Below are 15,031 nucleotides of genomic sequence, written 5' to 3'. Positions count from 1 at the left end.
AAAATATTAGAAGAAAACCTAGGTAATACTCTTCTGGACATTAAGCTTGGCAAATAATTCATGATTAAGACCTCAAAAGCAAATGAAACAAAACAAAAATAGGCAAAGGTAATTTAATTAAACTAAAAAGCTTCTGCACAGCAAAGGAAATCATCCACAGAGTGAACAGACAAGTTGCAGAATTAGAGAAAATATTTGTAAACCATGCACCCATCAAAGCACTAATACCCAGAATCTACAGGGAGCTCAAAATATCTCAACAACAACAACAAAAACACCCAAGGAACCCGATTAAAAAGAGGGCAAAGGACATGCACAGACATTTTTCATAAGAAGAAATACAAATGGCCAAGAAGCATATGAAATAGTGCTCAACATCACTATTCATCAGAGAAGTGTAAATTAAAACCACAATGAAATGCCACCTTCTACTATTCAGTATGACTGTTATTGAAAAGCTAAAAAATAACAGATGTTGGTGAGGATACAGAGGAAAGGGAACCTTTATATTCTATTGTTGGGAATGTAAATTAGTACAAACTCTATGGAAAACAGTATGGAAATTTCTCAAAGAACTAAGAATTGAACTACCATTTGATCTCACTACTAAAAAGACCCACTTCTCTTCATTTTTGTAGATTTGCTTTGTGCAGAAGCACTCCTTCCAAACAATAATCCCACTACTGGATATCCACTCAAAAGAAAAAAAAATCATTATATATTAAATATATGGACTGTTTAATGTTTATTGCAGCACTATTCATGATAGTAAAAATATAGAACCGATCTAATTGATCATTAATTAATGGTTGGATAAAGAAAATGTGATATATATATAATGAAATACTACTCAACCATAAAAAAGGGTGATATGTCTTTTGCAGCAACATGGATGGAACCAAAGGTCATTATTTTAAGTGAAATAACTCAGGAACACAAAGGAAAATACCGCATGTTCTCATTTATGAGTAGAGGCTAAATAATGTGTATAAACATGTATAGAAAGTGGAATAATAGACATGGGAAACTTGGAAGAGTGGGAGGATGTTAAGAAAATGAGGGTTGAGAAGTTACTTAATGGATACAATGTACACTATTTGGATAATGAATGTAGTAAAAGCCCAGACTTCGCCATTAGGGAATATATCCATGTAACGAAACCACTCTTATCGCCACTAAATCTATAAAGAAAAATTCAAAATTAAAAAACATATATATAAATAACCCACATATACAGGGAAATTTAGAAAGCCACATGCATGCTGAGAAAAGACCTGAGATGATGCTATGCTATCAACTAAGACTGATCCTTAAGGTCAGTTCTATTGTGGTTAAATATGGAAGGAGTGCTTTTGTACAAAGCAAATCTACAAAGACTAATATAAGTGAGTCTTTTTAGTCTGTTTCTTGTTCTTTGGATCTTTTTAGCTCTTGGCATTCAAGGAACTATCTGTCAAATATTAAGGAAACACATACATAAGGAAGTAACTTATACATAGCAATGAATATAGAATTTACAAAATAGTTTGGGAAAGTCACTGAACAAAAGAACTGCTAGCCTTCCACAACAACAACAAAACAAAACAGTAAACCCTGGGTGACGGGGGATAATCTGATTTCCAGACTTACCACATTATAATATTCAAATGTTCAGTGTTTAACCCCCAACCCCCCCAAAATAAAACCAAAGGTATACAAACAGACAGCAAAGTATGGCCTATTTAAAGAAATAAAATGAAGAAACTATACCTAAGGCGTCTAGACTTTGAACTTACTAGAAAATTGCTTTAAAACAGCTGTCTTAAATATAGTCAAAGAGCTAAAGGAAACATGGGCAAAGAACTAAAGAAAATAGGGGAAACAATATATAAACAAAGTGAAAATATAATAAAAGGATAGAAATTATGAAAAAAAAATCTGGAGCCAAAAATTGTAAAAACTAAATTTCATGAGAATGGTTCAACAGCAAACTGGAGCAGACAGAAGAAAGAATAAGTGAACTTGATGATAGTACAATTAAAATTATTGACTCCAATGAGAAGGATAACAAAGTAATGTGAACCAAGCTTAAAGACTCCTGTGGAACACCATCAAGTGGGGCAACACATACATTTTAGAAGTTCCAGAAGGAGAAGAGAGAAAGACAGGAATAAATAATATTATGCATAAATAGCAGCTAAAAATTTCCCAAATTTCATAAAGATATGAATCTATAAAGTTAAGGTAAATAAACTTCAAGTAGTGTGAGCTCAAAGAGACCCACATTGCCATATTATAATCAAACTGGTGAAAGGCAGAGATAAAGAGAGAATCATAAATACAGCAGGAGAGAAGTGAAACATCACATACGAGGGATTACCATATGATGATAAGCACCATATTTCTCATGTAAAACTGTGGAAGCCCCAAAAAACAACTGTCAACCAAGAATTCTATAACTGTCAAAACTATCCTTCAAAAACAAAAGAGAAATGAAGACTTTCCCTGATTTTAAAAGCTTGAAGTAACTTCATACCACTAGAAAAACTCTAAAAGAAATACCAAAGGGATTCCTCCAGCAGAATACACTACAACTCAACAACAACACAACAACAACAACAATTCTCTATTCAAAAATGGGCAAATTATTTGAGTAGACATTTCTCCAAAGAAGATATATGACTGGCCAATAAGGACATGAAAAGATGCCCAAGAACACGAATCATTATTAAAATGCAAATCAAAACCAAAATGTAATACAAGTTCATACCCATTAGAGTGGTTATTACCCAAAACAAAACAAAAAATGTCAAATATTGGCAGGATGTCGAAAAACTGAAACTCTTGTGCATTGTTGATGGGAATGTGCAATTGTGCAGCTACTGTGGGAAACATTATGATGGTTCCTCAAAAAATTAAGCATAGAATTATCTTATGATCCAGTGACTCTACATTTAGGTGTATATACAAAAGATTTAAAAGCAGAGACTTGGACAAATATTTATACACCAATGTTCATGTTCATAGCAGCATTATTCACAGTAGCCAAAATCTGGAAACAGCCTGAGTATCTATTGATGGATGAATATATTTTTTTAAATGTGGCATATACACACAATATAATATTATTTTGTCTAAAAAATAAATTATAATATATACTACAATATGGGTGAACCTTCAACACATTATGTTAAATGAAATTAGGCAGGCACAAAAAGACAAATATTGTATAATTCCACTTATACCAAGGGAAGAGAGAGACCCTCTTATACTGTTTTACATTCAGAAAAGGAAAGAGAAGCGAAACTAAAGGCAGGTAGCCCGGTTCCTAGGAACCAGACCCGAAACCAGGCCTGGGCCTGCCTGACCTAAGCCTGGTAGTTAAAATTCGACCCCTGACCTAACAACTGATGTTATCTATAGATTCCATACATTGTATCGAAGGACGTTGTGAAACCTCTCATTCTGTTCTGTTTCACTCTGACCACCACTGCTCACAGCCCCTGTCACGTACCCCCTGGCTTGCTCAATCGATCACGACCCACTCACGTGGATCCCCTTAGAGTTGTGAGCCCTTAAAAGGGACAGAAGTTGAGCACCTGAAGAGCTCAGATTTTAAGACGCTATCCTGCCGATGCTCCCAGCTGACGAATGCCACTGCCTTCACTGTCTCGGTGTCTGAGGGGTTTGTCCATGGCTCGTCCTTCTACAATATGAGTTTCCTAGAATATTCAATTCACAGAGACACAAAGGAGAATAGTGGTTACTAGCAATTGTTGATAGTGGGGAATAGGGAATTATTTAATGGGTACAGATTTTCAGTTTGGGGTAATGACGATTCTGGAGATGGATAGTGGTGACAGTCACACAACAATGTAAATGTTCTTAATATCACCAAATTGTACACTTGAAAACAGTTAAAATGGTAGATTTTATGTTATATGTATTCTACCAAAATAAACATTTAAAGATACATAGACAGATAGATTGATATGTAATAGATAGACACATAGATAGATAGATAGAAAGATAGATAGACAGACAATAGACAGTAGAAGATAAATAAGAGTGTATGATAGAAATGACAAGTAAGCCAAGGGTCAGAAAGTTCAAGTCCACATTTGAGAACATTCAGGAAAGCACTTCAAAATGATGTATGTGTAACCAAGTTTATACCCTATTCTTTCCTACTTTCTTATTAAATTTTCTATGAATATATAGAAAAAGTAAAAAAATTCATAATAATGAAAAAACACTGAAAATGAATATCGGAATTTGGAAGGAAGGTCTACTAAATAAAAGATCCAAGGAATTGAACTAAAGTTAACAAACAGTGGCTGAAACATGGGTTTCTACTTAAAACAGCAAACTCAGGCTTAAAGTTGATAAGGTGCTTTGAGTTACACTATAGGCACTGAAACAAATATCCAAGGTCTGTTAGGATATTTATATCTAGTCCTCTACTACTCAAGTACCAATCTTGAGTAAGGCAAAATATGATACACAGGCCACACACCTAGTACCTCCCTTGGCAGTATGGTTTTCAAAACTACAATGATGTGCATCAAATCAGAAATGTGAAGAGCACGGGTAGTAGTGAAGACTTGTAGATACAATTTTTCATTTTTATGTTTGTGTTTTTCCTATCCCAGTGTCAGAAGATAAGTAGTAGAAAGTTGCAGAGCTGCACAGTGTAAATATATCTGTTACTTCAGAAGTTGAGTTAGGAAACAACCACACAAATCTTTCTCCTGGTTTAAAGTCCAAGGATAGGGATGCCATGCTTTTTTCTTTCATGTGCATTAGTTTGTTTATTTTAACTACTATAAAAATGAGAAAATATTGTGAAATGGTTCTATGAAGTGGTATACCTATCTCTCAATTGTAGTAACTGCTTCTGAGCCAGGTATTGGCTCTTTTAGAAGAGAGTTTCAGTTTTGTTTATTGGTATTTATGATTCAGACTATCTGGCAGTCTTCTCCCAGTGGCCAGTAAGTAGGTCCAAGGAGAGAAAAGAGAAAACATTTACAAGGAGCCCATGGAAAAGTGCTAAAAATTCTCTATGCTTTGATTCTTCAATACAATTTTAAGAAGAAACAGTCTTTTAGGCTCAAGCTTATGGCCTCACAGAAAAAAACATTTAATGAGCCAGGCATGGTGGCATGTACCTGTAGGGCTGGCTACTTAGGAAACTGAGGTAGAAGCATCACCTGAGCCCAGGAGTTTGAGGCTGTAGTCTCCTATGACTGTGCTTGTGAATAGCCACTGCACTCCAGCCTGGACGACACACTGAGACCCTGTCTCTTAAAAAAAATGTTTCAGTATAATTTAAAAACAGAGAAACAGAAAGATATAGATAACAAAAACAATACAAGGAGATGCAAATGCACCAATGGTTAAAAAGAACAGAAATCCAAACAAACAAAAACTGACATAAATATGTGATATGAAGAAAATCTAATATTGTGTCTTTACCCTGCATTCTTCAAAATTAAGAATGAGTATAAAACAAAACAAAGTATAAATTAGTAAATAAGCATGGAAAACGGAAATTGAAACTATAAAGTTTAGGTGTCCTAAAGAGGGAACAAAACCATTTGAAATGAATAACTAAATATCAGAAATAAAATTCTCTGGATCTAAGGAAACAATGCTTAAGAATAGGAAGAAAAATGTCAACTTTTGTTCTGGATGAATTAATAGAAAATTAGGCCTGTATGTAGACACGAACTAGTAAAATTTTGGATTTGAATGTGCATAAAACATCCTAATATATTCAAGCAAATAAAATTGGGTTACTCTTCCAGATATACCAACCTGATTTTTACTCCCTTCTTAAAATAATGGCATAAGAAGATACACATTTTAACAAAAAAGTATATTTTCAAACCATTACCTTTCACCGTTCTATGTTGTTGCCCCAAAACAGAACACATTAACTAAAGTACACACAAATCTGCTGTGAAAATTGGGCAAATATGCTTCATAGATGGCACAAATAACAAGAAATTTATCTTTGAAATAAAAATTGAGGTTTCATCTACTCAAACCTTTGCCCTGAAAAAACAGTGTGGGATCACAAGCATTATTCTGATCTTGGAAAAACCACTAATAACTTCAATAATAAGAAGATGTGAGTTTTGGTATTTTATAAGATGGAGGACATGTTGCTGGGACCTTTTTAGCCTTACAGAACCTTATTAGAAACAGCTACACCAAGAACTTTAAGGACAAATATGGCCACAACAAATATAAATCATTTGGTATCTCCCTAGAATAGCTGTTTCTTGACATAGTAGATAACATCCCTAACCTGTAGAACTGTTTTTATTTCCCATTTTGTTTGTTTGCTCTACGATCTTCTTTAACTTTATCCTCACTATTGTATTATGAAAGAATTCAAGTAATCAGAAAAGATTAAAGAATTTTGCAGTGCACAGTTGTATATCTGCCTAAATTATACAATCACCATTTTACTATTACTTCTTTAATTTTCAAACTTAAGGTATATTTTAAATATAGTAAAATGTATCCTTTTTGGCATTAGTTATGCCAGCTTTGTCAAACACTTTCAGTTGTATCATACCAACCACAATCAAGAAATAGAACTTTATTTTATCCTTTAAATTCCCCCATACCCATTTGTATTCTATCCCCATCCCCCCACTCCCAGACCCTAGCAATCATTGGTCTGTTTTCTATCCTGAGTGTTACCAAATTTAACAAATAAAAATACATGTTTTTGAGAATACTTATACTATTTTAAATAATTTATCTGAAGTTCAAATTTAACAGAATATTCTACATTTTATTCAGCAGCTTTTCTGTACTTATCATTTTGGTGCCCTATTAAAAAAAATATGCAGCCAAACCCAAACTTCAAATACATTTGTTCCTGTATTTTCTTCCATAAGATTTATTGTATTCTATTTTACTGTTAGGGCTATAGTCCAATTTTAATTTTGCATAAGACATGAGATTTATGTTAAGGTTCCTTTTTTTCTTTTTTTGAATGGAAATGTTTAATTGTTTCGGCCTATTCTCTTTAAAATATTATTGTTTCTCCATTTAACTGCCTTTGTACCCTTGTCAGAAATCAAATGGTCATATCTCTGTGGGTCTAATTCTAATCTCTGTTCTGTTCCATTGATCATTTTTTTTTTAAATCAATGCCACACTGTTTTGATTACTTCAGCTTTAGAAAAAGTTTTGAAATTACTCATTGTTCAAAATTTTTTGGCTATTCTAGTACCTTTGCCTTTTCATATGAATTGTAGAGTTAGTAATTTTTAAATTTTTTAAGCAGAGATCCTGTAGGGAGTTTGATTGACATTAACTTGACTCTATAGATTTATTTAGAGGAGAGTTTACATCTTCATCACAATGAGTCTTTGAGTTAATGAATAAAGTATATCTCCTCATTTATTGGGTCTTTAGAATCATTTTTAATATATCAGCAATAACACACATAACTAAAATTAGATATATTACCAACTATACGAAATAAAATAATTATTAGAGAATAATATGAACAATTGTACACCAAAAATTAAGTAGACTAGATGAAATAGAAAACTTAGAAATGCAGAGCTTACCTAAACTGGCTCAATAAAAAGCAGAAAAACTCAACAGGTCTTTAACAATATGTATATTGAATCAGTAATAAAACATCTGTGAAAAATTTTAAAAACAAATAACACAAATTCTTCTCAAACTCTTGCAAAATACAGAGCAGAAACCATGTCCTAACTCATTATATGAGACTAGGCTTGCCTTGATTCCAAAGCCAGAAAAAGATATCAGAACAAAATAAATTTACAGACAAATATTTCTTATGAGGTTAAATGCAAAAATTATTAAGAAACTACTAACAAACGGATTCCAACATCATATTTAAAGGATTATATACCATTACCAAATGGGATTTAACACAGGAATACAAGGGTGGTTCAACATAAGTAAATCAATCAATGTAATATACTACATTAATAGAACAAAAGATTTAAAAAAATGATCTCCTCCTTGGTGCACAAAAGGCATTTGACGCAATCCAATATACTATCAAGACAAAAAGCACACATAAACTAGGATGTGGGTAGTGATGATGGTTATGCAGCATTGTGAATATAATTAGTGCCACTGAATTGAATTGTACACATAAAATGATTAAAATTACATAACTTAAGATGTCACAACTGAAAATTTAAAACAAATATTACAATGAATTAAAATGACTACATGCATTAAATCCATGAGTACATATTTATATTCAAAGATAAGTGAATTGTTCAACTTTGGAGCTTCACTCTTATTTTATGTTGAAATAGGTAAATAAAGGAAAAGATGAAGCATTTATCCTGCCACTTCTATATGAATTTTACCCCTCCATAATCAATTAGGAGATGAACTGATGCATCTATTTATAAGTAAACAAGTGATAGTAGAATTAGAACTTTTGCCATTTTCAATCGTAGTGAATTACTCAGTCTAGACAGTCTGCATTAGTAGCTGTTAACATCACAAATAGAGAAACAAATATCATGTTCTTTATGATTAAAAAACACAACACCACCTATGGTTTTGCTAAGAAGATCAACACTGAGTCTAACCTGAGCTACACTTCAAGTCCAGCCTCCAATTTGCAGAAAAGACTGAAGACAGAAAAATGTGCTTAATTTCATCATGAGTATACAATATATTCTTTGGATTCTCCACAAAATAAGTTTTAATAAAAGCCAAGATTTAGAGGAAAAACATACTGATTAAACAAAATTTATAAAAATGTTTCATAAAAATTCATAACTCTAAATAAATAAAAGGAAGCTACTACTATAAAACTAAGATACGTGTTATTCTAGAGAGAGAGGGGAGTTTTTGAATGGACAGCAAAATTGGAAGGACTTATGGGGTTGGTGGTATGATTCTGTTTCCTAACTTGGGTTGAGTACACAGGAGTTTGACTTATAATAAGTCACTATGCTATATATACCTTCAGTGCATTTTCATAATTCATTTCATTTTGCAATAACATATTACAAATAACTTATTTACAGAGAGAAATGTATTCACAACATTTTTGAAGTGGCAATATTAATGGTACTACCTTAAGGGAGGAAGTTGTAAGAATTAAGTGAGAGTATATATAAAGCACTTTGATACGACTGGCATGTTTAAAATTCTATTTTTAAATTCTACTATTACGGCACATCTTATTTATTTTTCCAAAACTAATACTTAAGTCGATACATAGTTATATTACCAATTTAAACACATTTGCTACCTCATAATTAGCACAACCATAGAGGTAATACGTTCATCCTTATATAGGGACATGACTAGCTTTTGCCCAAATATGGGTAAAATATGTACTGTTAAAGTACAGTCATATACCACTTAATGATGGGGATATGTTCTGAGAGATCTTTCCTTAGGCAATTTGGTTGTTGTGCAAATATCAGAATAAATTTTACAACCTAGATGGTATAGCCTACTCCATACCTAGGCTGTATAATATAGCCAATTGCTCCTAGGCTATAAAAGAGTACATGTTACTGTTCTGAATATGGTAGGCAATTATAAAGCAATACTGAGTGTTTGTGTATTTAAAAACATCTAAACATAGAAAAGTACAGAAAAATATGCAATAAAAGTTTTAAAAAGTACACCTGTATAGAGCACTTACTGTATAATAGAGCTTGCAGGATTGGTAGCTGCTCTAGGTGAGTCATTGAGTGGTTAGTGAATTTGTGAAGGCCTACACTGTACACTTAGGCTACACTAAATCTATAAAAGAATATTTTTCTTCCTTCAATCTTAGGTTAATTGTAACTTTTTCCCCTTATAAACATACTTTTGAGACAAGGTTTACCCTGTCATCCAGGCTGGAGTGCAGTAGTGTGATCGTGGCTTACAGCAGCCTCTACTTCCCAGATTCAAGTGATCCTCCTGCCTCACCCACAAGAGTAGCTGAAACTACAGTCCCAAACCACCATGATCAGCTAATTTTTAATTTTTTTGTGGAGACAAGGTTTCACTATGTTTCCCAGGCTGGTCTCGAACTCCTGAACTCAAGCCATTCGCCTGCCTCAGCCTCCCAAAATGCTGGGATAAGAGGTATGAGCCACTGTGCCCAGCCTATAAACTTTTTAACTCTTTTATATTAACAATTAACCAAAATACAAACACATTATACACCTGTACAAAATATTTTCTTTCATTAATCTTATTTTATAAGCTTTTTCTATTTTTAGTTTTTTTTTTTTTTAAATTTTCTAAAATTTTTGTTAAAAAGTAAGACATAAACACACATTAGCCAAGGCCTATACAGAGCCAGGATCATCAGTATTATTGTCTTCCACCTCCACATCTTGTCCCACTGGAAGGTCTTCAAGGGCCATAACACACATGGAGCTGTCATCTCCTATGACAGCAGTGCTTTCTTCTGGAATAACTCCTGAAGGGCCTGCCTGAGGCTGTTTTACAGTTAACTCTTTTTTTTTTTTTTTTTTTAATAAGTAGAAGGAGTACACTCTAAAATAATGTTTAAAATTATAGTAAATGCAGGCTGGGCACTGTGGCTGACGCCTGTAATCCCAGCACTTTGGGAGGCCAAGGCAGGCGGATCACTTGAGGTCAGGAGTTCGAGACTAGCCTAGGCAACATGGAAAAACCCCATCTCTACAAAAAGTGCAAAAATTAGCTGGGCGTGGTAGCTAATACCTGTAGTCCCAGCTACTTGGGAGGCTGAGGCAGAAGAATCATTTGAACCTGGGAGGTGAACAGTTTCAAACTTTTCAGTGAGCAGAGATTGAACCACTGCACTCCAGCCTGGGTGACAGAGCAAGACTCTGTCTCAAAAAAAAAAAAACAAAACAAAATATAGTAAATACATAAACCAGTAACATAATTATTTATTATCATTATCAAGTATTAATATTATGTACTATACATACTTATATAATATGTGCTCTATTTTCATACAACTGGCAGCATGGTAGGTTTGTTTACACCATCATCACCACTTGTGAGTAATGCGTTGTGCTACAGCTTTAAGACAACTATGACTGACATCACTAGGCAATAAGAATTTTTAAGCTCCATCATAATCCTAATGGGATCACTGTGGTATATGCCATCTGTCATTGAAGCCTCGTTATGCAGCATATGTCTGCATCTGTTTTGCGATAATAATGGTGAATTAGGACAGCAATGCAAGATGGCAGCCACCACGGGCTCAGACTATTTATGAAAACCAAATATACAGCCTTAAAATAAAATATGGACCTAAATCATTCCCTTTTGTAAAAGTTGTAACAAAATTTAATATGAATGGAGTCAATAGTTCTTTTTTTAAATTGCAATAGGTTTTTGCAAAACAGGTGGTGGTTGGTTACATGAATAAGTTCTTTAGTGGTGATTTCTGAGATTTTGGTGCACCCATCACCTGAGCAGTGTACACTGTACCCAATATGTAATCTTTTATCCCTCACCTCGCTCCCACCCTTTCATCGAAGTCCCCAAAATCCATTGTATTATTCTTTTGCCTTTGATCCTCATAGCTTAGCTCCCACTTATGAGTGACAACATACGATGTTTGATTTTCCATTTCTGAGTCACTTCACTTAGAATAATGGTCTCCAATTCCATCGAGGTTGCTGCAAATGCTATTATTTTGTTCTTTTCATGACTGAGATATATAGATAGATAGATAGATAGATAGATAGATAGATAGATAGATAGATATATCACAATCAATCGTTCTAATGGAGTAGTGAACCCAAGAGCCATATCAATGCTATCAAAATGGCAAAATTCATGTCGTATTAAAGTTTTCCTGCAAGAGCCTTGGCACCTAATGATGTCTAAAAAAATTATGAAACTCCCTCAGCCGACTGAAGGTCAGTGTTATAGCAATTAATCAAAAGTAAAAGAACCCAGGCCTTCCTCCTTCACCCCACCATTCAATTAAAGAAGTCTTCATTTTCCACAGTAGTAAATTTTCTAGATATGTCTTGTAGACCTCAAAGTTCATGAAAGGGAATTCCTATTCAAAGGAAATTTACTTAAAGATACTATAACTGACACTAAATTTTTGTCCATTTAAAATACGTAAGTTGTGCTATAACAAATCATCTCGTCAAGTGTAACTACTGTCCACGTAGTTGAACTTCTGGAATGAATACAATATATTTGAATTGTTCCCGCCATAACTAGCGGGACACATCTAACTTAACTGTGAAAAGACATATTACACAATCATTTTGTTGTTAATTACATGACCTGAGATCTCTGCCTTTTCTTGCTAGCCCTCACCATCCCTGCAACAGCCCTCTAGCCTGCGGCCTTGTTAGATTAGATGTGAAGATTTCAGGTCACAGCCTGTGGGACTAATGGTGGGTATGTGGGTTGCTTTAGATGTCCCTGGTTTCTTCCTTTAAGGCTTAAATAATGCCCCTTCCATGTCCTGTCCCTACATTCCTTCACTTCCACTCTCGGCCAAAGCATAGATTGTAACCCCTCTGATCTCCTCTGAGATTGGCCTTCAATGAGTAATTTAGTGCTTTCCCCATATTTTCTCTTCCCCACCTTTATGGAGGGTTGCTGCTTTTTTCTCCCACTTCCTCAAGTTCCTTTCTGTACCATCACAACCCATTGCTTTCTATGACACTTCCTTGCTTTGACCAGAAGCCATCAGAAAATGATGGAAAGACTCTTCAACTGTTCTGGTTAAGTTTTGGAACTGCATTTATTCACTCTCCATCAGCCTAAGAAATGAATATTGGGTCCTCAGCTCTACCACCCTCTGCTGTCATCATCAGCTGATGGGTTTTTTAGCTCAGGTTTTGATAAGGTGAAAATAACAGTCACCAAGTTTATTCAGAACTCTCAGCTGTCAGAGTCCTTGGTGGTTAAACTTGGAAAAAGACCACATGAAGATATGTGTAAGCACACATGATCCCTCTTAATTATTTTCTTTTTCTGTAATTGTTTTTGCTTCTAAAAATTGAATAAGTATTAAACAGGGCTTTCTTTTGGTCATCCTTGCAGTCCATTGTGGCCTAGTCTGGAATCTGACAACTTGAACAAAAAGAACTTTAAATTTGGTACATACTTCTTTGGTTTGGGTGCTGCTGCTTCACGAGATCCTCAGCAGGGGTTTAACAAATAACTTGGTGTGCACAGCAGGTCACTGTTGGTAGGTTTGACTTCCTGGCAAATTGTTGTATTTCTCCACTTGCTGTTTAGGACTACTAAATGCTGAAATATGGACGAGTACAGAAATAAAAGTAATTCATTGTGTAAAAATAAATAAATAGTGGTGACTTGGAAAATTAATTCAATTTTAATTATGAAGCAAGTGACACTGAGCAAGGTACTTTGCCATTTACAAGCCGTGTCAAATTTTGTGTGCAAGAAATAACTATTCTGTTAAACCACTGAAATTTGGGGGACATATAGCAGAATCGTCTTAACTAAGACATGTGAGCAAGTTATTTAACATCTTTGTGTGTCAGTTTACTCCTATAAAATGGTTAATAATCCTTACCTCATAGGGCTATTTTAAAAATTAAAATAATCTGTTCAAGAGTATTGAGCAATGCCTGGCACCTAAGGCTCTCACTGTTATTAATGACCTTCTGGCTGCTTTTGTCAGAATTGGCTCAAGGACTGGGCACTTCTAATACTGTTATTGGTGGAAAATTCTCAGAACTGCAGCTGACTGGGATTGGGGCAGACAAAGACTGGCATACCTGGATTTTCGTTACCTTATTATATTGCTTAATTTTTCTCTGTGGTGACTGCACATTCAAAAACACCTCAACCCTTTTCCTTTCCTGCTCTACTCCTTAATTATGTGTGCTGCTAAGTAATTTACTGTTTTTGTTTTTGTTTTTTTTCAATTAACCACAGGAGTCCTGTCATGTGCAAAGTAGATCCTCCTAGAAGCAATTCAGAGGTTAATAATTCCAATAATGTGAACCTGTGAGAATGCACTGTTTGACTGAGGCTGTGTGGCTATTCCCTTAAATGTCACTTCCTGCTTGCAATATGCTGGGAAGGATGCTTTGTTATAACTTGGCCTGCTTTCTGTGCTTTCTTTGTGGTCCCGTAGGTGAAATAGTTAATACTCTCAAAGTAATTAATTATGGGTAAAATGAAGAATTGTATTTTTGTAGCCTGAACTACTGGAAAATGGAAATATGAGGACATTGCCCTCTCTGGATGAATTTGCTTATATTTAAAAAATTTTAAGCTGTGTATCCCTGAAAAAAATAAATTGAGTTTCACAGCTATGAATTGGAGAGTCACATGGCTTTTCCATTTTGAAAACAAACAAAGGTTAAAAGGAGTGCCAAGAAGTAAATACTCCAAATTCTATTAGCATGCGGTTTCGAAGGGCATGACTAAGGTTCACCTTAACATCTATCTAGAGTTGAGGAGGCTTTTGTATAGGCTAACGTTCCAGGGGTTCAAAATGTGACTTTCAAAATAGTCCCTGTCCTAGCCGGGCATGGTGGCATGTGCCTGTAATCCCAGCTACACGGAAGGCTGAGGTGGGAGGATTACTCAAACTTAGGAGTTCAAGACCAGCCTGGGAAACATAGTGAGACCCCATTTCAAGAACAACAACAAAATAATAATAATTGGCCCTTTCCTGTTGTAAACTGCAAGAAGCACAGGTAGAAGATATCAGAGGAGGGTTCTAATACAGTCTTCTCCTCCATTACTAGCTGTGTACTCTTGAACAGGTCACTCATAATTCTCAGTATAAAACAATTCCACAGACATGTATTGAACACCAACTGTGCCAGACATTATGTCAGGTGTTGTTAAAGTGACAAAGATAAACTAGACATGGTCCATTTCTTTCTTCTATTATACAAGTAAGGAAATGGAAGCCATTGGACTGCATGATTTCCAAATTCCTTCTCAATCCAGAAAAGCTTTGGTTCAACCAAGCCCTATGATTCATATTTATTTCATTATTATGCATTTCAAACTGAGTATTTTCAGGTTGCACAAGTTTGGAAGGGTTTTCTTATTTTTTCCA

General features: G+C 34.6%; 1 protein-coding gene across 1 annotated transcript; it reads left to right on the top strand.

Annotated features, from left to right (window-relative positions):
* Window positions 1-1,019: 1,019 nt before the first annotated feature.
* LOC107128506 (ubiquitin-conjugating enzyme E2 variant 1) lies at window positions 1,020-11,896 on the top strand. The gene is made up of 3 exons (XM_065537915.1): window positions 1,020-1,151; window positions 11,181-11,319; window positions 11,736-11,896. The coding sequence occupies exons 1-3, from the start codon at window positions 1,020-1,022 to the stop codon at window positions 11,894-11,896; spliced, it is 432 nt and encodes a 143-aa protein (XP_065393987.1).
* Window positions 11,897-15,031: the final 3,135 nt, after the last annotated feature.

The sequence above is a fragment of the Macaca fascicularis genome, chromosome X (assembly GCF_037993035.2).
Source record: "Macaca fascicularis isolate 582-1 chromosome X, T2T-MFA8v1.1".
Lineage (NCBI taxonomy): Eukaryota > Metazoa > Chordata > Mammalia > Primates > Cercopithecidae > Macaca > Macaca fascicularis.
This window is presented reverse-complemented; position numbering and strand designations above follow the sequence as displayed.

Excerpts from the sequence above, each read along its gene's own strand:
- LOC107128506 (XM_065537915.1), top strand. The coding sequence starts at position 1,020 with ATGGGAAACTTGGAAGAGTGGGAGGATGTTAAGAAAATGAGGGTTGAG. Across the intron at positions 1,152-11,180 it reads CCATTAGGGAATATATCCAT|GACAGCAATGCAAGATGGCA; the intron begins GTAACGAAACCA and ends ATGGTGAATTAG. Across the intron at positions 11,320-11,735 it reads TAATATGAATGGAGTCAATA|GTTCTAATGGAGTAGTGAAC; the intron begins GTTCTTTTTTTA and ends TCACAATCAATC.